The sequence below is a fragment of the Neofelis nebulosa genome, chromosome 3 (genome assembly GCF_028018385.1).
Source record: "Neofelis nebulosa isolate mNeoNeb1 chromosome 3, mNeoNeb1.pri, whole genome shotgun sequence".
NCBI classification, from domain to species: domain Eukaryota; kingdom Metazoa; phylum Chordata; class Mammalia; order Carnivora; family Felidae; genus Neofelis; species Neofelis nebulosa.
The window spans coordinates 3,641,118-3,664,712 of NC_080784.1; the positions used below are offsets into that span (position 1 = coordinate 3,641,118).

At 42.0% G+C, this 23,595-nt stretch overlaps 1 protein-coding gene across 5 annotated transcripts in view; it reads right to left on the bottom strand.

The window, feature by feature from the left end:
• CSMD1 (CUB and Sushi multiple domains 1) overlaps positions 1-23,595 on the bottom strand; it is a 2,016,488-nt gene that overhangs the window by 236,394 nt on the left and 1,756,499 nt on the right. For all 5 annotated transcript variants that reach the window (XM_058719853.1, XM_058719852.1, XM_058719850.1 and 2 more), the window contains 4 exons: positions 20,914-21,108; positions 12,762-12,878; positions 7,777-7,890; positions 5,956-6,051 (listed from right to left, as the gene is read on the bottom strand). In XM_058719853.1, coding sequence (XP_058575836.1) covers positions 5,956-6,051; positions 7,777-7,890; positions 12,762-12,878; positions 20,914-21,108 — 522 coding nt within the window. The remainder of the gene's footprint in view (positions 1-5,955; positions 6,052-7,776; positions 7,891-12,761; positions 12,879-20,913; positions 21,109-23,595) is intronic.

A 23,595-nucleotide genomic window follows, 5' to 3' on the forward strand; every position in this document is an offset into this window, starting at 1 on the left:
GTTCTGCTTCCCAAAAGGGGCACGGGGTAAAGTTTGGAATATACTTCAGCTCGCAGAGACATCTGTTACTCCAGAACAACTCGTTGAGAAACAGATCCACAAGGTATGGGCATGAAAACTCCATGATCTGTTTTTATTCTCTGCAGCTAAAGGACGTTTGTATGTATCGTGTCCAGGATCCTCTTCAGTCTGTGCATTTCTTCATCCAACGGTGCCCCCCTCTGACAGTGTGCTCGCGTTCTTGTTTTCCCGAAGAACAGTGGTCCGTGTTCACACTGCTTTTCCTAACATGGGGACATCAGGTTTTGCATTGAACCCGACCAGTGACAGGCAGCATCTGAGTAACTGCTCCTAAGAAAGCAAGTCTACGAGACGGAGTCAGAAGACGATTCTGATGCAAAGTTAATAAAATTATATACCAAGCACTACAGTTGAAACAATGATACATCAGAATGGCTCTTTTTTAGAAGAAAAACAGAATGCAGAATAACTATATCATAATAAAAATTGCTGAAAATTCCTATTTGTCATATTTATATGTCTCAGCATTTTGGTGCAGTTGAACAAGAAGCGTGAGGGCCAAAGAGGAAATAAATAAAGACCGTCCCATGGAGGCGTCTTCCTCCATGTTTGCTGCTGTTGTTACCAAAATGGAGAAATGTCTCCAATGGCAATTTTTCTCCTTGTCCTGAATTACACGAAAAACACCCGGCTACCGATAGCAAACGCTGCATGCTTATCTAAGAAGCCTCAAACACAGTGACGTTTCTATTTCTAATAATACATTAATATTTCATAAATATGCGAGCACTTTTTCCAGGGCATCACTGCCACTCCAGGCCCCGTACACGGGGACAACACACCATCAAGGGTCACTCGGACACAGGCCACTATTCAGCCTTTCCTCATGAACTTCATGGTTGTCCTTTTTTAAGGAAACGAAGATAAATGAACAACACCTACATCTGGGTGATATTACGAAGGTTGTTCTTTAGAGGAAGAAGTTTCCCCAGTGAAGAGAAGAACAATTTTAAGTCTCTGGAAAGTGGGGCCGAAGCAGGCACAGACGACCTCAAACGTCCATGCACCATCTGGGGAGCATCCAACAGCATTCAGCCACTTTCCCTATCGGCCCGTCCTCCGGTCCCTGCCCTTCACCTGGATGTTTCGGGCAGCATCAGGGAGAAATTCCGTCCTCTGTGGTTACTACCCTGTATCTTTTAGTCAATGTTTCACACTGCAGTGAAGCAAGAGGGGAATCAGCCCAGCAGAAAGCAAACGGGGACTGAGGTCGGCTCAGGAGAGAAGGTGCCGGACAGAACGATGAGTGACGGCCACGGCAGGTGCACTGTGCTGGTGCGGGGGCTGGGGGCTGCTCTCAGGCTTTCAGAGCACCCACCGTGAGGGGAAGCCAGAGCCTAACGTCACGTGGTGGGTCCTTCGCCCGAAGCCACTGCCAGAGCTCAGCCCAGGTCTGCGCATGCGGCTCCTTCACCGCCCATCTTTCAGAGCAGGTATGACGACAAAATCAGACACCAACAATAACGTAGTAACAAACCCAAATGCCCGCAGCAGTCACTTGGCCACTCTAAGGGAGGCTGGCTTGCCTGTTTCTTTAGTGATGGGGGATATTTTCTATTTCTCAAAATCATTCTGTTTGGGTAGTTGAAAAATCGGATTCGACAAGCCATCACTCGTCAGTGAATTCAAGCATACATCACTGAATTATGAACAAAACTTTATGCTCAGTCTTTTTTGTAAGAAGTATGCATTTTATAAGCTCTTTATACAAAATGCGAGTCTCTTCGAAGTAGAAAACCTTATAATTTATGTCATCTAAAAGGAGATGAGGTTTGGGGAAAATCAGCAAAGACATGTACTTAAACAACTGGGAAGGACCTCAGTGGAAATTTTCATGTCAATTTCTTTCTACCCAAACTCAGAAAAAGTGCTTCCTGCTTCCAGGTTGTTTATCTGTTAATTTCACTGCTAAGGGCAGTGAGTCTTGCTGTAGGAGGTAGGAGACCCTGGGACAGGAAAGCCCCAAGCTAGTGCATCTGGGAGACCGGGAGGCCAGAAGGCCAGGAAGCGGGAGGCTGCTTCAGATGGGGATCTGGAATGGACCTGTCCACACAGCAAATGTGTCCAGAAAGATGGAAACTCCGCCAACTGACACTTGTAAGTTGTGCACTCAGGGGAAGCTTGCTATAAACACATGGCCTCCTTTCCCTCCTGAAATATTCAGGATGTCCTACCTGGTTTACTAGCTTTGGTGTGAATGACTTATTTTGAGAGAACTTAATGAAGTGCTGAATCCTGCACGGAAATACCCAAGAAAAATGGATGATCTGTGCAAACAGCCAGGCACAAATATAAGAGAGTTAAAAATAGTAGTACACTCATGAGACACTGTTGACTGCCGAGTTTAATATAGATGCATTCAGTCACGTGCACACACAGAGCATGGCGGGGGTGGGGGGGGGTTGTGCAGATGGTTTTTAACCACCCTGCCATAAATTAGCATGTGCCTCAGAGTAAGCAGGAGAGGACAGGAGACTTATCTGCTCTGCCTCAGTCGTCTCTGTGGCCACGCACGTCGGCTCTTGTGTTGTTTCCAATATTGCTAAGGTTGATTCTGTTATTAAAAGGTGTGTATTTGGGGCACCTGGGTGGCTCACTTGGCTCAAGGTCAGACTTTAGCTCACGTCATGATCTTGTTCGTGAGCTCGAGCCCCACGTCGGGCTCTGTGCTGACAGCTCAGAGCCACGAGCCTGCCTTGGATTCTGTTTCTCCCTCTCTCTGCCCCTTCCCTGCTCATGCTCTGTCTCTCTCTCTCTCAAAAATAAATAAACATTAAAAAAAACCTGAAAAAAAAGTGTGTATTTGGAGCCCCCAAAAAATCTACAAATGCAACATAAGCACATCATAATATAGACTAAAAGGGCTCTTCTAACACCAGAGGAACCAGACTGTGCTCAATTTATTAAGGAACAGTAGGTGAGTGTTCCACATGGTGGGTTTCTTAGGGTGACATGAATTTTGATTTTCTCGCTGCCCCCAGAATACACTGACTTTACGCGCGATCCATTTTCTGTGGAGTGCCAAAGATTATCAAAATGTGCAGAATCCCCTTTGCTGACTGCAGTCCTGCCAGTGTGTAGGTCTGGGAGCTCAGGGAGGGAGGGCTCAGGAATCGCTGGGTGCTGGGGGAGGAGGGAGGGGACACCCTCTCAGGTTGCCTGAAAGGAAATCCAAGAAGCCACTTGAACGCATTCACATCGGAAAGCGAGGCGTGCTCCTGCCGTGTCTTCAGGGAACTTTGTTTATGTAGGACAAACATCAACAGCGGTCCAGCTGGGAAACCGAAATGTTAGCACAGCCCCAGGGACCCTCACACTCCCGGAGAATCTCCAGATGTCTGTTCCTGGTAGGTTCTACCAACAGCTTTTGCTTCTCGAGTCAACTGTCACATTGCCGAGGTGTGTGGTGGCTGAATGCAAGGGGGATGCAAGGTGGCCCCAGGAGGAATGACTCCTGAGCCACCTGCTGTAAAAGGTGCCTGCCTGTCACTGAAATGCACCATGTCTTCTCCGTCTCCGTCCACACTACTGCTTGTAGGACCCGTGACCTGGAAAGTAGTTCCTCCACCCCGAGTAGATAGCGTCCTTGAGTGTTCAATTCAACAGCACCAAGCAGCTGGACGAAGGGCTTCACAGGTACTGAGTCGTCACTGACAAACTAATGTGGGACAGGTATTTAAAGCACCGGATTAGGAAGGGATCCCCTCCATTCACCTCTTTTGGGGTGCTCGTGGGTCCTAACTCACTGTCTTTCCCACTTCTGACCTTTCAAATAGACCCTTCTGCCTCTAAGGGGTGTGGAAAGCAAAGGAAAACCAGCAAAGACATAAGCTAATTAGGACACTTTGTAAAACAAAGTCTACATTCATTTCTCCACAGGATCAGAAAGATGGAAACATCTTCATTACTTAGGCCTCATTATTAAGCGGGCGGCGTGGAGGGCTGGGGAGTGGAGCGCAAGAGGCAGTGATGCTGGAACGCCTGGGTCAAGTCCGGGTTCCCTGCACCCTGACCTCGCTACCTACTTTGCCACCGATGTCTCTAACAGGTGCAGAAACTCCCCATGCAACTTAAAGCTTTAGTAAGTCAGGAAAGAATGAAGCCGTAAGTGGTATTCGAACGCGCTATTCAAAAAGTTTTTAAACAATGGATTTCATATAATTTCTTGGCTCCCACGTAACCAGCATCTTTCAGAAAGTAATATTCAATTTAACTTTTCAGATGTATTGAAAACGTCCCCAGGTGTTCTCAAGTGATTTATAAACTGCATTCATGATTCTAGTTCTTTGCTTCCAAGGGATTTAGCTTTGATAAAAAGACAATTTTTGCATAAACTCACTGTAGGAACAAAGCAAGAAAAGGAGGTATATTGAGACTTTATAAAATATTGAGGGTGTTAGAGTCATTATATACTCTTAAGGACAAGGAAAACATATTCCTCCTATAAATGATTTTCTTTTCTTACCACTTTTCTGTTTTCATTCATTTTAATGGCGATATGTTACTTGAAGCCAAGAAACATACCTTTTAAAGTCGTGACTTCTGAGGGCAGTATTTGTAAGTAGGATAGAGTTAGGGTCATTTGCCTCAGATATTTTATTCGATGTCTAATCTTTATCAAAAAGGAAGGAAAGCCCCTTATCAAGACAGTCAATGTCAGTAGCTTAAATGTCTCCAGGTTAAAAAGTGTACTTAAGGCGCTATTCCTTCTCATTCCTTTACACATCATCTTGTTCCTGAACAGTGAGGTTTTTATGATGAAATATTGTATAGTTTATAGATTTTAGGAAAACATTTTGAGGGCATGGGTCTTGCAGCGTGAGAGTATTAGAAATGAGTTGTAAGTGAAATGACAGATTGCTATTTTCCGTAATTTTTTTTTCTTTTTTTACAAACACTATGATGTCAAGCTTGTTTTCCAAAGTCTTTAGTAAAGGACAGAAGCTACTGGCACCTGGGGCTTCCCCGCCACTTGCCACTTTCGAGGAAAATAGCTAAGAGGGGCGAGTAATCTCTGTAGCCTCAAGCAAAATTGAGACCTGGAAAAACTAAGTCTTTCTTCCTGTTTTGGAACACACAGTTTATCCGCCAAGATGGTAATCTCTCTCACATCTCAAGCTTCACGGCCATTACAACCTACATCCAAAGACCCGCTCTGTGCTTCTGAAAGTGTATAAACAGTTGTCATGGATTTTTGTCAAGTTCATGCACTGAATAGACAAGACAAAGGTAGACTCTAGAGATAGAAAAAACAATCCTCATTGTTTAGAAACTTGGCACAATCTCAAACATTTTGAATAAGCTCCAATTTCAGAAATAAGTATAAAGGTGTCAAGGTGCAAAAGTTAACAGAACAAATAAGACAAAATGGGTGTTTAGAGTCACGGAGGCACGGACGGTATTTTGGGTTTTGTTTGATTTCGTTAAGTTGCCTTTTCGACTTCCTTTTTTTACGGGAAGATCTGGAATTGTAAAATGTGCTTTAAATGTATTTCACGAAAGCAGGTACTGAAATCTAAACTCTTATGAGACACTTTACTGAGTTACATAAACTATAATATACATGCAATCCTTTTGCAAAGTATAAAGTGCCAGACAAAGGGGATTTGATCAGTAAGTGTTTCCTGATGATGCCAGATAAATGCGGTGTCAATGTGTCTTTGCAGGAGAAATATCGTATATATTTAAGTGTCAGAAAGCAAATTGTGATATTTTTATTAAATCGTTTTATTATAAGCAAATGAATACCTTCAATTTCCTAAGTATTAAAAAAAAACACACAATGCAGAAATGGCTAGTGCTTTAACTGAAAATAGCAGTATGTCTGAGGTCGGGGAGGGCAGAGCGGTGTGCTCAGTGACCTTTGACCCTTACCTTGGTAAACAAAGTGGAAACCCCGGGCAGATGAACCGCTCTTTGCACTGAATCGGAGAAGAATCTGATTTGATGTCGCCAATGGCAATGTTTCACCTAACGAAGAAAACCAGAGGTAATTAGTGGGATCCGCAGAATACACTGTGGGGTGGTGGCAAATATTTTGGAAAATAACTATTACTAACTCGGAATTTCACTCTCAGCTGTTGTACTCTTATCAGATCTCCCTTTGGGTTTAGGACCCAGACGCATTGTTTCTATCAAGATTTTAAAACTGGTCTTGCCTGTTCGTTCTATTAAAATGTGGATTTAATCAATATCTCACTTATGCTTCCTTCTGAAGCAGGCACTGATCGTAAGTCTGTTAGCTGACAAAGTGGGAAATACAAGAATCAGATTTATCAGTAGCTCAGAATCAACTTTATTTGACAGTTACTTGCTAGGATTTTACTTCAATTAAGAAATTTAAGAAAATCTGAATCTAAACTTGTTTAAAAATACTAAAGCATTTAGATTCAGAAAAAATAAATTTATGAAATATATTTTTACCTTCTAAAGTACACCCACTATACAGGAATGGTCTCTCTCACGTGCCACTAAGGAGCATATGACTGACATAAGCATTTCAGAGGTGAATTTGTCAATAGGTAACAGTACTTTAAATCTGTATCTTCTGGGGGTGCCTGGGTGGCTCAGTCGGTTAAGCTTCCGACTTTGGCTCAGGTCATGATCCCACGGTTCGTGGGTTCGAGCCCCACATCGGGCTCTGTGCTGACAGCTAGGAGGCTGGAGCCTGCTTCGGATTCTGTGTCTCCCTTTCTCTCTGCCCCTCCCCTGCTCAGACTCTGTCTGTGTCTAAGATAACATAACATAACATAACATAATATAACATAACATAAATCTGTATCTTCTGATGCGTTTCTCGATGTTCCATCATCAGACATTGGCAGAAAAGAACAAGACATAGGTCTTAAGAACCTTGGTTAACAACAGTGAAAAACAGGAAATAATCAAACTTAGTCTTGGTTGGCAAAGAGTGTGTGATCCACACGCACAACTTGACTTTGGTCAGGGATGACAACGTAGTGACTGCACAAACCTTGCAGTTTGCCCAGGGTCCCAATCCACGAGGGGCTAATTAAATTGTGCTGCGCTAATCAGCTGAATCCTATTCAGCACTAAAACGAATCACTTTCAGTCTATATACTTTCTCGTAGGGAAAGAACTGCAGATGTGATTTTCAATAAAAGTGCGGCGTACAAAATGAGTTTGGAATAGCATCCCGTTTTATGCAGCCCCATGTACGTTTAAGCGCATTTACACACGCACACATTCATCCGTGTAAGTGTATACACGTATGCACCCGTGTACTTGTGGGAGTGTGATGAATCTCTATACGCACGTATTTAAAGGTTGGCAAGGATTGAGACCACAATATTGATACTGCTTATCTCTAGGAAGATTAGGGGACATAGGATAGAAAATAGAACACACAAGATAAAAACAAAAAAAAAAACCAAAAAAAAAAAACACAAGATCATTTATTATTCCTTCTTTTTCCGATATTTTCCTTTGTTCTTGAGATGGATATTGTATTTCCCACAACCTTAGTAAGTAAAATGATGGTCAGCGGTTTTATATCTGAGATAAACATACAGTTGAAATTTTATATCGAAGATACAATGTTATTAAGTAGGCAAGCAAATTCAAAGATGATTGCATTTCTCCCTCATTAAAAAAGAAAAAAAAAAATGACAAGTTTAAAATGAGTCACCCTGGCTGTCTAAATAAAATTAAAGATCAAATGCTTTGAATGTTTACCTGAATGTGACCCGGAGAGAGAGCTGAGAAGTCTGGCCTGTGGGTGTGTCCCATCAAATAATTCTGCCAAATCATTCAGTGCCGTCTGGAAATAGGCGAACTGTCCGAATACGACTGCAAAATAAAGGGGTGGGTGGCACAACGCTTATTAAAAAACACAGACACGGAGGCTTACACCACCTATGTACTGATTCCTCTCAAGGATCGTGCTCCTAAGATTCCTGCAGAAAATCATGAACTGGTTTCCCCGGCTTTCTAAGAGTTTTCAGTGGCTTAAACAATTTTATTTCGTTTCTCAGTGTCTTGAAACATAATAAAAGGAATAGCATTACTGTTCCCAATCTGTTTGAATATTAAATTTTTTTCTGGAACTACATTAGGATAATACAAGAATAGCCATAAAGCTGCCCCATTATTTAAGAGCAGTTAACGATGTTTCGTTTCATGTACAATAGGTACAGGGATCAAGACAATTCTTGGTTTTAAAAACATGTCAGTTTGGTGAAGAATTTAAAATTGTTCACTTGTTATTACAAGGTGAAATTCACGTGAACTCATTGCGATTTATACACAGGTCAGCAACATACCATAGAGCTGTTTATTATGACCCCACCACACAATTTTATTTATCTCATAGGTGATATAAATAGCAAGAACACACCTCCTCCAAGTAAAACATTACCGTACATTTCAGCACTTCAAACTTCATAAACTTTTTCACTCAAAGTGACAATACACAGGCCTCCACAATAGAAACACTTGTGATTTAGTATATAAGCAAGGAGCAACTAATTCTTATTTATGTGCAAGGTTTAAACTAAAATTATTCTCATTCTGCATAAGAAATGGATATGTGTGTATCAATTATACATGTCAGATTCTAATGAACTAATGTGTTGGCGAAATGGAGGGGAATCTAACTGTAATAGCTTGTGTGTGTGTGTGTTTTAGATATGCCATATATTCTGTCACACACATGTATTACATATATACATAAACATGTATATATAATATGCACCATGTACAGTATGCACATAATAGAGTATACGTACACATACATACATGTATTTTAAGATTTTATAATTCCTTTATAATTTTCTAGGGAGAAATAATTAAAGGAAGCATGTAAGCCAGGAGGACTTTCCCAATGGATGAACTGCTCTAAAACAAAGAATTAGAAAGAAGAAGAGAATTTTATGATTTCAACATGATTCTGGCTCATACAATTCCTTTCTCATAGCAGCCCCCCTCCCCCAGTAATGAAAACTTCATCACGTTGGAGGCAGGACGCTTGGGTCTTTTATTTTTTTTTTTTTAATTATTTTTTTTTTTCAACATTTTTTAATTTATTTTTGGGACAGAGAGAGACAGAGCATGAACGGGGGAGGGGCAGAGAGAGAGGGAGACACAGAATCGGAAACATGCTCCAGGCTCCGAGCCGTCAGCCCAGAGCCTGACGCGGGGCTCGAACTCACGGACCGCGAGATCGTGACCTGGCTGAAGTCGGACGCTTAACCGACTGTGCCACCCAGGCGCCCCTTAAGTTTTTTTTTTTAATGTTTATTTATTTTTGAGGCAGAGACAGAGCATGAATCGGGGAGGGGCAGAGAGAGAGAGAGGGAGACACAGAATCGGAAACAGGCTCCAGGCTCCGAGCCATCAGCCCAGAGCCTGACGCGGGGCTCGAACTCACGGACCGCGAGATCGTGACCTGGCTGAAGTCGGACGTTTAACCGACTGTGCCACCCAGGCGCCCCTTAAGTTTTTTTTTTTTAATGTTTATTTATTTTTGAGGCAGAGACAGAGCATGAATCGGGGAGGGGCAGAGAGAGAGAGAGGGAGACACAGAATCGGAAACAGGCTCCAGGCTCCGAGCCGTCAGCCCAGAGCCTGACGCGGGGCTCGAACTCACGGACCGCGAGATCGTGACCTGGCTGAAGTCGGACGCTTAACCGACTGCGCCACCCAGGCGCCCCCGCTTGGGTCTTTTAAATAGCACAAAAGTGAATCACAGACACGTAATTTCAAGAAACTTTTAGAACCAGAATTCGAAGATGATCCAGAGAGAAACATGGTCCCAGGACCGTCATACGCCAACGTGCACTGAGCTCCTCACAACAAATACGGGTGTGGGTCTACATGTTGGCCAAGATGAGGTTTCTCTGATGAGCTGCATGGGCGGAGCTCAGACCTATGACTGACTCTGCCCCAAATGGGCAGCCAAGACTGACAAGTGCTCATGGCCACGGGGTCTCCCTGGGGGAGAGTCCATGTCTCATAGTGGGGAGAGCAGTGTCGCTTCCTTGAGGCATGAGAAGTTAAACCACTTGGGGGGAAGAATGAAGGGCAGGGAATTATTTCAGTACGTGAACATTGAAAGCAAAACTCTGCAGATGACAAATATGGCAAAAGGCCTGGTGTGGCAGGCGCTCAGTGGGTAAGAGACAAGGAGGGGACTTGAAAGCAAAAGCCACCACAGCCTGAGACTTTAGGACTTAAAAACGTGGGGTTTTCTCGTGGGCAAAATGGGAGTGAAAAATGTGTATCAAGGTGTTTCCGTGATCAGAGCTTTGTCGTAGAAAGGTACTTTGGTGACGCTTTGGGTGAAAACAGGGAGAGAATTGGAGTATCTGAAGACCTGCCTCAAATGTTACTTCCCGCCTGGAACCTGTGTTCACCACAGTCATGCCTCTTCCCACCTAGCGACGCCCACACCTTGAGCTAATGTGGCACTTAAAAAGTGGGCATTTTAGGGCACAGACTATGTTTTGTTCATCCTGGCCCTTATCACAATTGTTTGTTATTATCATTATTATTATTATTTTAGAGAGAAAGAGAGATAGTGACAGAGAGACCACATGAGCAGGGTAGGGGCAGAGAGAGAGGGAGAGAGAGAATCCCAAGCAGACTCCATCCGCAGCACAGAGCTTGACGTGGGGCTCGATCCCATGACTCTGGGATTATGACCTGAGCAGAAATCAAGAGTCGGACATTCAACCGAGTCACCCAGGTGCCCCCAAAATTGTTGAACTGATTTATTTCCCAGGAGAGAGTAAGGAAAAGAAGAAAGATAATACAAGATAAGGCAGTATAGATTTTCATTTAATCCTCTGTGCAACTATTTTAATTTCAAATTAAAATTTAATTTTCTGTCTGGTCGAATGTAATAAATGTATATCTTTAAACATTTCAGACTGGGAAACTCTGATCAATATTTACGATAGAGGTGTGACTTTTTTTTTTTATCTGCTGGGAAATCATAATTGTGTTGTGACAATTCAATAAATTTTGAAATAAACTAAAATCATAGAATATGGCTGCTATATTCCATTGTGATAAATATGTTCTACTGTTTATCTATGAACAAAAGTAAAAGGAATAGGAAAGTAACTGGAGGATGTCGTTAAGCACTTAGGTGGAAAAAACGAATTAACGGGAGCTAAAGAAGTGACATTGGTTTAAAGGAATTGGTCAAGCAAAAAGAGTGAGAATCAGGAGCTATTCTTAGTTTTATTGTTTGTTTATTGTAGCAAAGTAGATATTCTGAAGCCCTCTCACTTTTTAAATGAGAGTAACAGCTGTCTCATTCACAAAGTGAACCAGCCCTTTGCCTGTTGGGGAGCTGGTCCCCCTGCCCTGGTCTCCACGAGCATGTCCATCATCTCTTAAACACCAAGGAAAGCCCAGCCCGAAAACCCTAACAGTCTTGAGTACTGGCCCAGGGTAGATACTACATGGTGTGTGGTAAAATAGCAAGCAAGTTCGTCACACGGCTCATGAAGGGCCCGTGACCTAAAACACCTAAGGCTAAAGTAAGTTCCTGGTGAAGGTTTTCGTCAGTTTCGAAGAGGCCTGTAGATAATAAATAGAGTAAAACCTTGGTTTGCCAGCATAACGCCTTCCGGAAACACGCTTGTCATCCAAAGCACTCGTATATCAAAGCAAATTTCAAGGACCACTGGCTCAGCTGTGATCATGTGACATCGGGCGTCACGTACGACTTGTGTTGCCAGACCTCGCTCGTTTACCAAGTTAACATTTTATTAGAGATGTTTTCCCGTCTTGTGCAAACGCACACACGCAGAACAACTTACTTGCCATCCAGAAACCGTTTGTCTCCCGCGTGCCAATTTCTTACCCAACAAGTAACTTACTTGTGTTATAATTGTACTTTCTAAAAGGTTTTCCCTCAAACAGATTCTAGCCTTAGAATCTTTATCTGCTGTCCGTCTATGAGTGGATGGCTGCTACATCACATGTAAAGGAAAAAAACAAAACTTAGCCATGTAGGGTTTTCACTGTACTACTGGGAAAAAAAGAACCTGGTCTACAAAGTTATAAAAACGACTACCTGGTTTACTCCAGAAAAGAACCCAAGTCAAAGGAAATGTCCGTGGTCAAGAGTGAGATTGGAGGTGTGGGAATCCAGCTCTGGGAAAACCCAGTGCAGACCCGGCAGGAAGGCCCTTCTAGAGAAGAAGCCATGCGGAAAGCTGGCTCAGACTGGAAGCGAAGTTCAGGAGGGAAATTGGTAAGCGAGGTGTTGAGGGGTCACATGGGGATCTGCCCGCTTTGACATCTGTACCCACTCGAAGGTGAGCTCGCTGATCCAGTGACTTCCGTCAGCATCTGACTGAGAAATGCAGGTGCAGACTGGCCTCCAGTGTTCCCCTGGCCCACCTCACTTGGCCATCCTGCCTCAAAAAAAACCAGTTCTAACAAAGGATGAGTCAAGCCAAACTGATTCTCTCTGATTATTCTGGATCAGAATCTTAGAAGAAAATTTACGCATTTTATATGACATTGATAAAATAACTGGAGTGGATGCTGTGTACGTTTAGAAAACCTGTTGCTTTAACACAAGTCGTCTTCTTTTATATTTTTTATTATAGTCAGAGCCGAAAGATTTGTTTATAAGATGACAGAAAAATTAACATCGAAACAAATATGACCACGAATAAAACATTAAAGAAAGACAAACTTACCAAACTCCTTTGGCACCGTTATGGAGTAGAGGCATATTTGACCGGCCGTGTAATTATGAGGGTAGTTTGGTGACAAAACGACCCCTTCGGACCCGGTGTACTGGCCTCCGCAGGGAGCTGCAAGAGGGAGTAAGCAAACAGCATGTGCAAAACCATCGCCACACCTGCTCGCGAGGGGCGGGGCCGCAGGAGGATGAAAACACTGAGGAAATGAGCATCTCACCTGGTTTGTTCAACAGTTTAACAAAGTGGGCGGGGGGGGTGCCTGGGTGGCTTAGTGGGTTGAGCGTCCAACTTCGGTTCAGGTCATGATCTCACGGATCGTCAGTTCGAGCCCTGCATCAGGCTCTGCACTGACAGCTCAGAGCCTGGAGCCTGTTTCAGATTCTGTGTCTCCCTCTCTCTAGGCCCGTTCCCCACCCCCCAACTCACACTCTGTCTCTCTCTGTTGCTCACACTCTTTCCCTCAAAAACAAACATTAAAAAAATTTAAAAAAGAAATTTAACAAAGTGGCCAATGGAAAAACTACTTAATTTCGCTGTGGGAAGTGAAGGAAAAGAAAAGCGGAGATTTACCAAGTCTGAATAAAGACAACTTAGGAGAAAAACCTATGATGGTCTCAGGAAATCCCAAAACCTCTCCCAGACGTGCTAAAATGATCATGAAAATGTTAGTAAGAAACTAACAACAAGCCTGAAATGAATAGATTCCTGAGTTACTTTGAGTCTCACGAGAATTTTCTGGTTGGCATCAGTCATATTAACTGAAAAGCTACAAAAATTATTTCAGTTTTCTACTGTTTTTACATTACTACAGAGCTTAGAAAAAATAATGTTTGCTTTTAGCTTTTCATTGTTGAACTTTTCATCTCAAAGACTCAGTTCAAGAGTAGCATGTAGAGTTACTAATAAGCCGGGGTCTCTTCCTGCAAGTTTGACTGAAAACTGAATTGATTCATAACTAGAAAGCCAGGGCACATACAGTAACAAGTGTTACATGCAGAGCTCTGTGTGTGCGTGTGTGCGTGTGTGTATGCGCACGCGTGTGTGCGTGTCTTTACTTTCCTTCTCATTATTTTATTCACTTGGGCATTACTTTTGCTAAGGAAACACTGAAAACACTGGGACAACACCGAAAATACTCTGGAAGCATGTTCAAACAGACATTCAATTGAATCCTAGTCTCGTGACTCCCAGTTTTTTAATTAAACGCCCTATCCTTCAATCCGTCAAATGTGACTTCAGAAGACGTCCCAGTCTGCAGAGCGTGACCCGGGACAGGCACTGAACTACCAGCCTCCTGGACCCTGCTGCCTGCAGCCTGACCACGCTGCTCCTGGTCTCAGATACATCCCCATGGGCCTCAAGTCAGAATCATTTTTAGTGTTTGAGAAAGTAGATTTGTACAACTTGTTTATTCTTGATAAGACAGTTTTCAAGCACCAAAAGACAAATCAAAGGCAATATATTTAATCCTTTCAATGTTGATTAACACACTATCAAGTCCTAACTGATAGGCATTCTTCGCAACTAACAAAGCTCCTTGGACTATGTTGACATTAATGTCAAAGCACCTCATTCGTGATTTGTGAGAGTTCGAAGCCATACATCACAACAGCTTGGAAAACTGAAGTCTTGTTCTAAGTTTCAAGGGAAAACAGCTTACGCATCTGACAGCGTTGATCTACTTACGATCAACAGGTAGAGATTTTCTTCAACTACACTGAGTGTGGTCTTCCCACTGGTGTCTGGATTCAGAATAATTTTATCATCCCACGACACTTACACTGACATTTTACAATTCTAAAAAGAAAAATTCTATTTTAACTTGTTGATAGAAGTTAAACTCCCAAGCTGAAGGTTCTACATGAAATGCTGGGTGACTTATTCTACTAATTTAGATACATCGCTTAATTTTTTTTTCACCTCATTCATATAAATACAACCAGGGTATTTCAGAACTACTTTTTCCTTAAAAGTTTACAGTTCAAATTTTAAAAAGTAAGTACCATGAAGCATAGAAATCTATTTTTTGCTCAGCCATATAAAACTCAAGCAGGTAACTGTGCAAATATCCTTTCTTTTAAACCTAGAAAATCCATCCAGTTCAAATTTTAAGCCACAGGTATAAATAAAAAGTGGAAGCCAATCACCACTGGGGTAACATTTGGATGCTCAAATGATCTGACAGACAGAAATCTTATCAAGGACACCGTGTGATGCATTTGTGGAAGTATACCTACAAATATTTATTTTGTTCAAGGACAGGATGAAAGAGAATTATCTTGTGATAACACAAGACATTAAAAAAAAAAAAAAAAAAAGATGAAATGAAAGGAAACTGACCTGGCATTTTAGGTCCACTGCTTCCTTGATGCATTGGGTTGTGCTTACACGTTCTAGATAAGCACCAGAACTATTTTGAACACAAGCAAACATTTGCGAAATTGACAAAAATATGTATAGGATTTTCATTTCATTCTTAATGATTATTCTGTCCATGTTACTGCGCTGACCTCAGACGCAGATAGGTATGGTCTTTTCCGTAATGGGCATTATTTTACGTTAATGTGATAAAAGAAAAATAAAGATGTTCTTGCTCTTTGGTAATTAATGCATGAAACAGATAATTTTCTAAATGAATAAAGAGCAATAACATCGTAACTACAGATGGTAACAAGAATTCACTCATCCATCTGGTTAACTGGAATGTATGCCTCATATGTAAAGACAACAAAATTCAATCGAATTGAATGTAAACTGAAACAACACAGCTAACATCCTGACCCGTGAAACGGGCTCTGGGTTGTTTCAATTTCAGTTCAATTTACAGTAAATTTCAGTGAAGAAAAACTGCAGACAACAGATGAATCACCAAGAAAAAAAAATCATATTCTACATTTAAAATAAACTAGTCCAGAACGTGCGGCCTGCGTTCCATAATATATGGAATATTGAAATGTTTTTTTTAATGTTTTATTTTTGAGAGAGAGAGAGAGAGAGAGAGAGAGAGAGAGAGAATATGAGTGGGGGAGAAACAGAGAGAGAAACACATAATATGAAGCAGGCTCCAGGCTCTGAGCTGCCAGCACAGAGACTGATGCAGGGCTTGAACCCATGAACCGTGAGATCATGATCTGAGCCGAAGTTGGACGCTTAACAGACTGAGCCATTCAGGCTTGAAATGTTTACAATATAGCAGAAATCCCTGGTTTAGCTGGTCATCTACATGATCCACATGTAGTGATTCATGCACAAAATGTGTTATTCCCCATGACAGATCCAAAATAAACTACAGGGGGAAGTAATTTCTACTTTAATGATTTGGTAGTTTGAGTTCTACTTAAATGTAAATACATAGCATAAATAAAAATTTATGTGTTGTGCACTTTGATGACAGGTAAACAGAAATTGCTCAAGGGGCGCCTGGGTGGCGCAGTCGGTTAAGCGTCCGACTTCAGCCAGGTCACGATCTCGCGGTCCGTGAGTTCGAGCCCCGCGTCAGGCTCTGGGCTGATGGCTCGGAGCCTGGAGCCTGTTTCCGATTCTGTGTCTCTCTCTCTCTCTGCCCCTCCCCCATTCATGCTCTGTCTCTCTGTCCCAAAAATAAATAAATTAAAAAAAAAAAAAAAAAAAGAAATTGCTCTTGGCTTTATGGGTCTTCAAATACAGAAGAAGAAATAATCTCTAATTTAAAATTTGGTTCTGTATCTATTATCCAAATGTGACTTCTTTTAGTAACCTTTTTATTATAATTTGTTTTTTTTAACATTTATTTTTGAGACAGAGAGAGACAGAGCATGAACGGGGGAGGGGCAGAGAGAGAGGGAGACACAGAATCGGAAGCAGGCTCCAGGCTCTGAGCCATCAGCCCAGAGCCCACGGGCCTCGAACTCACGGACCGCGAGATCGTGACCTGAGCTGAAGTCGGACGCTTAACCGACTGAGCCACCCAGGTGCCCCGTGACTTCTTTTATTTATGTTTATTTTGTGGCTATCATTCCCCCACAGGTTGTATTGTATTTGGGTTTAATACAAATTTAATTCCTCCTGCATTATTATTTAACAAAGTCTAAAACTCACCTTCTTTCTTATTTTTACTCTAGTCCCCATATATATATATATATATTCTATGGAGATGTCTGAAGAGGGATATTACCACACCTGGGATGTACAGATCATTTAGTGGAATACAAGAAAAAATATTAGAACCTCTGTAGAAAGTTATATCTCAGGAGGTATTTCTGTTCACACATTACCTACGCGCGATGTCTGCTGGGAACTGGGGTGTGTGTAAGGGCATTGCACTTATTGGGGTTTCATGCTCAACAGTCACGACGTGACTGGATGTCAGACCAAGAGTCTGCCATCATTGCCCTCTGGTTTATTAAAAGGATAATGTATTCCATTTACAGGTAGATTAAGATTTACATACAGAATCCAGATTTTCTATTTATTGAGCACCTACTTTGTCTGAGACAGCCATATGCATATCCCATTTAATCTTTCCAACACTGGTGAGGTAGGCATTCTTATGTCCTGAGCCCTGGGTGGTGCAGCCAGAATTTGGCCGCCTCTAGTTGGATAACCCCTGGGCCCTGCTCTAGTCCCCACCCTGAGAACCTCTCCCCTGGAAAGTGGGGTCCTCAAGACCTAGGTAAGCAGCCTGCAGGCAGCCCTGGACCCACTTCTGGGACGGCGATCTAGGACCCTAGGCTCCCGTGAGAGCACTGCCTGGGTTCCACTGTGTCACCTCCCAGACACCCCTCATGTTGGTTTTTAGGAAATTTAGCAGGAAGGACTCCAAAACTTCCATGTTGTCAAACCTGCCCAAAGCAGCTCACACGGTAACTTAAGTATGTGGCTTTTCAGCATTTTTCATTAAATAGAGCCAGGGGAGGCACTGACTCACAAGCTGGCTTTCGTGGTCACGACTTAAATACACTGCCTGGTGCTAAAATTTACAAACTTCCCTCATAAATTTGCTTTCTATATATGCATATTATTTTTACATATACATGTACATGAATCATGTACATCACACATATATTTAATCTACATTTAATATATATTTTATTTAATGTAATATATTTATTTCAATATCTATATTTAGTATATATTGAAATACATATACATATATACACCCTATAAGTATAAAGGGAAATAAACCTAAAAACATAATAAAAATATATATTACTTATTCATATTATTAGTTATCCATCAACATTATATTTATTAATGTTATATATTATTGGTGTATAAATATATATATTTCAATATATTTATATAGTTTATCTGTTATTAATAATATATTTTTTATTATGTTTATAGATTAATTTCCCTTTACACTTATAGGTGTGTATACGTGTATGTATGTAAAGAGTAATTTACATATATAACAAGTGGCTTCCAAAATCTCAAAAGTAAAAAATCACAATAAACATTGAAATAGAAGTTTTAGATTGCTTTTTAAGAATTTGAGATGAATGATGTTTCTCAGGCCCTTCCAAATCTATGAGGTTACTGGGCATTTTATTTTACGTATATGGCATTATTTCTATTTTATAAAGGGCATGTGCATTTTAAATATAATTAAAATGTGATATATTAAGTTTCTACAAAATGTAACATAAATATACGTGGATTTTTACGTATCTGTATTTTTAATGGTTATTTCTTTTTGAGATAGAGAGAGACAGAACATGAGTGGGGGAGAGGTAGAAAGAGAGGGAGACACAGAATCTGAAGCAGGTTCCAGGCTCTGAGCTGTCAGCACAGAGCCCGATGTGGGGCTCGAACCCATGAACCACACGCAAAATCATGACCTGCGCTGAGTTGGATGCTCAACTGACTGAGTCGCCCAGGCGCCCTGATTTTTACATCTTTTACAGCTATCGTTCCATATGATTATTATGATAGGTCCACAGAGGGTATCAGGCAAATATCACCGTTGTCCCTGACAAGAAGACACAGAGGCCTACAGGCACCGAACCACCTTCCCACCTCGCACATGAAGTTAAGAGTGGATCTGGAACTGGACTCCTCTCTGGCTTTTCCTCAAGACCGAAACAGAGCAGGCAGACACACGGCCACCCCTATCCCGGGCCCGATGGCGTTGGGGGAACGCAAATTTGCAACAAGGAAATCCCACAGGGTCCCACACGCACTTTGCAGTTAACATGAGTTATGAGGCTGGCTAGCTTCCTCACCCTCCACAGAAGAGATTACGATGCTGAGGACCCAAAGCTTACTGGTTAAGTTCAGACGTTAATGAAAAACATGGAAACATGCACTATGCATGGGGGGAGGGGGGGGCACGGTGTATTTGCTTCCCTCTCTCAGCATCGTTCGCTCTTCCAGACCTGGAATCTGAGAAGCATCGATGAATCTGTTTTCATTTTGGTTATTAAAACATGTCAGATTAGGAAGATTTAACAGGCTGCATAATTTTCCATGAAAATTTATTTTTAGCTTTTCAATATCTTATTCATTTCCTCTAGAAACTTGTGTGAAGTCCTTACTGTGCCAGAACCCAGGGCTGGGTCCTGGCAAGGTGGCTTCTTAAATCGACAAGTTCTCGGGTTCACACACAGACTTAGGGACACGGATGTCACAATGCGACCAAGGGCATTACGTTGGTTTGTTTCTTTTGTTTAATTTTTAAATTTGACCTAAAAAATAAAAAAAATAAAAAATAAAAAATAAATAAATAAATAAAAATTAAAAAAATTTAAAAAAAATTTAAAAATTAAAAAAAATTAAAAAAATTTTGACCTATTTGGTCTGAAGGGACCAGTAACGTGAGCTGTCCTGAGTGGGGGAGAAAAAGAAAGCTTTTGGTAAGTTCATTATATCTAACTAAACTGGTACCTGAGTTCATCCTAAAATAACTTGGAAATCATTTTTTTTTCTGCAAACACCATGGGCTTTACCATCTTCTTTTTAATGTGCATCATCTCAGGGTAGAGGTTACAAGTCACATGCCCAAAGCTCAAACACTTTGGTCTATGGACAGTCCTATGAAATCATCGACTAGATTAACATACGGACACGGCCAGAGACCCGGAAATCTGCATCTGTCTCTCTGTCACTGCACTGTCCGGGGTAACTGCCACCAGACTGCTGTCGCTGTAGGTCAGTTCTGTCTCTTCTTTTTTTGAGAGAGAAAGAGAAGGAGAGAGAGAGGGAGAGAGTGCCATGAGCTGGGGAGGGACAGAAGGAGAGAGAGAATCTCAAGCAGGATCCACTGACAGCACGAATCCTGACCCAGAGTCACTCCCACAGCCCTGTGAATTCACGACCCGAGCCAGAATCAAGAGTCAGACACTCAACTGGGCTGCTCAGGTGCCCTAGTTTGGTCTGCTCTTGAAGGTTGATCTTACCTTTTAATATGTGGATTTAGTAACTGAATGCCCATATAAAGAATTACAACTAGTGATATGTGGGGGGAGAATGACACATGAATATATACACATATATACATGTATACACACACATACACACACACAGAGAGAGAGAGAGAGAGAGAGAGAGAGAGAGAGAGACATTGAAATGCAGAGACAGAAGCAGAAGAGTGCATCTGGAGACTGTCACTTAGTACCTCTTAATGTACATCAGGCCTAGAATATTAAAAAAAAAAAAAGAAGTTAAAAATGCCAAACTCTCTGAGAGAAAAATGTCACCCCTCCCCGAAGCCTGTGCCAATGGCCATACATCAAATGATCAAGGCATGTGAAATACTTAGTCCGCATTGGCTCTGTACGGGAATCTAACCCTAACCACTGGTTAGGGGACTACAGCACCGAAGTGTGACAGCAATTCTAAAATGAGACATTGCATTCTAAAGTAAAAGTAAAATGAGATGTTGTATTCTAATTTTTTTTTAACATTTATTTTTTTTTTTGAGACAGAGAGAGACAGAGCATGAGCAGGGGAGGGGCAGAGAGAGAGGGAGACACAGAATCCGAAGCAGGCTCCAGGCTCTGAGCTGTTAGCACGGAGCCTGATGCGGGGCTTGAACTCATGAGCCGTGAGATCATGACCTGAGCCCCCCAGGCGCCCCTGAGACTTTGTGTTCTAAAGTAAAAGTCAAATGAGACCGTGCATTCTAAAGTAAAAGTGTTACGAAGGACAGCATAGGGCCCACGCGTACCGTTGCAGGAAGGCAAGGCCTGACTCCAGGCAGGTTTTCCGTCCGCTCCGATCACACACGTGATGGAGGAGGGGTCCACAATCTTGTAGCCAGAGTCACACTGGTAGGTCACGGTTGAGCCAAGTTTGAAGTCCGTGCCAATGCGTGTCCCGTTCATTATATTTCCAGGGTCGAAACAGGCTTCCCGGGGCTTCTCTGTAGAAGCAAAGGTCAACTCCGTAAGGGCAGGGATCTTAAGCTTCTGTCTCTCTGTTTGCTTGCTCATTTTATCTAGTGCCTACAACAGTGCCTGGTGTATGAGAAAAGCTCAAAAAGTATTTATAGATGGACAAATAACCAAGTTAGTAGCTAAGTATCAAGTTAATATTAATAACGACATGTCATTATTAATGTGATGACTACCAAGTTAATAATTCAATAACACGAAAATAGCAAAAACTCCAACTTAATACAATTACACTTCTTTTCTTAAAACCACATTTTACTACAGAATCGTTATTGAATCACTTTCATTTAGGTAAAAAACACAACATTACTTTTTACGAGTTTTTTGTTTTTTGTTTTTTTTGTTTTTTCTTTTTGCTACGGAACCTAGTACTGAAGCAAAGAAAGCGAGGCTGGAAAAGTTGAGGTCATTTCCTACCACTGCGCTTAAATCATGCTGATGTGAAACCACACGCCCTAGAGGCCATGAGAGAATCCGGCCACTCCCGGGGTCGGGCTCCGGGCGTGCCAGTGCTCAGCACTTGATACCGGGAAGAGGAGACGGGCAGGGAGGACAGGAGAAGTTCCGGGCCTCCCACAGGGCTCCCTCCCTGCACTCGGGGGCACAGCGCCTGGCGGCGGGGTCGGACCGATGGATAAGTGCCAGTTGCCACACCTTCACCGCCAAGACCTCCCGACAGCTCCGACCTGGCTGCGGTGACCGCCCGCAGGGAGGTGAGGGCCGGCTGCGTTCTAGGCACGGAGCGGGCTGCACCTCGCCCTCCATTCTGTCCTCCCCTGCAGCTCTGCGAGGGCCAGAGCTGGTCTGCTGCGGACTGTGGACCAGGAAGCCCAACAGAAGTGTAACAACTTTCACTTGGGGCACCTGGGAGGCTCAGATGGTTAAGCATCCGACCCTTGGTTGCCGCTCAGGTCACGATCTCACGGTTTGTGAGTCAGAGGCCCACGCTGGGCTCCGTGCTGACAGCGCAGAGCCTGCCTGGGATTCTCTCTCTCCCTCTCTCTCTCTCTCTGCCCTTCCCTTGTCTCACTCTCAAAATAAAGAAATAAACTGAAAAGAAACTTTTACTAAAAGCCTATCTGTTCCCAAATATAAATAGAAACCAGTCTTTTTTTTTCCCCCTCTGAGACTTGTAGGTATGTGGTTAATTCCTGTTGACTTTTGGTAACCTTACCATTTTAAATGTCTTTATATTCAATAGACCTTGCAAAATATCTCTAAATGGATGGATAACTATATATATATATATATATATATATGTATATATATAAGTATATATATAAGTATATATAATATACAAATTATAATATATAAATATGTTATAAATATATACAATTATATAAATAATTAATTTATAATTATAAATATATAGTTATATATATAGTAATATATATAGTTACATAGTTATATTGTACTTCATCATTTGAATGGCGTTTTTGCTTATACATGTCAACATTTTTCATGCCATCATCAAAGTTCCTGGTAATGTCAGAAGGCTCTAGACCTGAATTTTATAGATGTTCAAGTGATCAATTTAGAAGATACCTGAAATATTAATCTTCATTTTTTAACTGACAGTATAAAAATACAGTTTGGCTTGTGTGTGCATGTCTGTGTGTGTGTGTGAGTGTGAGTGCGACAGAGAGAGACAGAGACAGAGAGAGAGACAGAGGGATTAAGGTCATTAATATCAATACATGCTCAAGGGTGACTTGAGTGGATAAAATAGACACGTTTTCACTCTTCTTCTGGCTTGACGTGTGTCAATTCCTTCATTCGCATAGAAAAGATCTCTGGAAATTATAAGTGGTAGACTGATTTTCTTTGGCTGGAATTAATATTGATTATGCTGTTTAAATTGTTTCTTACTGATTGTCCATCTGTTGCTTATTATTATTTCCACAAACTCCTGTTTGCAGGAAAACCATCCTGAGAGGTTCTAACAGATATGCCATGACAGACTAAAAGTGGAGTGAGTTTTGAGGACTTAACATTGTGTATCCTCTTAGGAATGGATGGCATGTGGCAGAGGAAGAGAACAGCACGAAGTTTGGGAAAGCTTGGAGGAAACAAAAGAGGGCTGTTTAACTGTATTCATTCCATATTTTCCATTGTATTTATAATGATCTGTGTCAACATCAGCCAAACAGAGATCTCGTTGGCAATTGCTGACTTCACATATTTTGAGAATGTATTATGGGGGCGCCTGGGTGGCTCAGACGGCTGAGCTTCTGACTTCAGCTCAGGTCATGATCTCACAGTTCCTGGGTTCAAGCCCCGCGTCGGGCTCTGCACTGACAGCTGAGTCTGGATTTTGTGTGTCTCCCTCTCTCTGCCCCTCCTGGGCTCATGCTTCCTCTCTCTCTTAAAGTACTAAAAATTTTCTCAGTACACAGCAGCAGTCCCCCTTATTTAGGAGATGCATTTCCAGACCCCCAGGAAAGGCCTGAAATTGC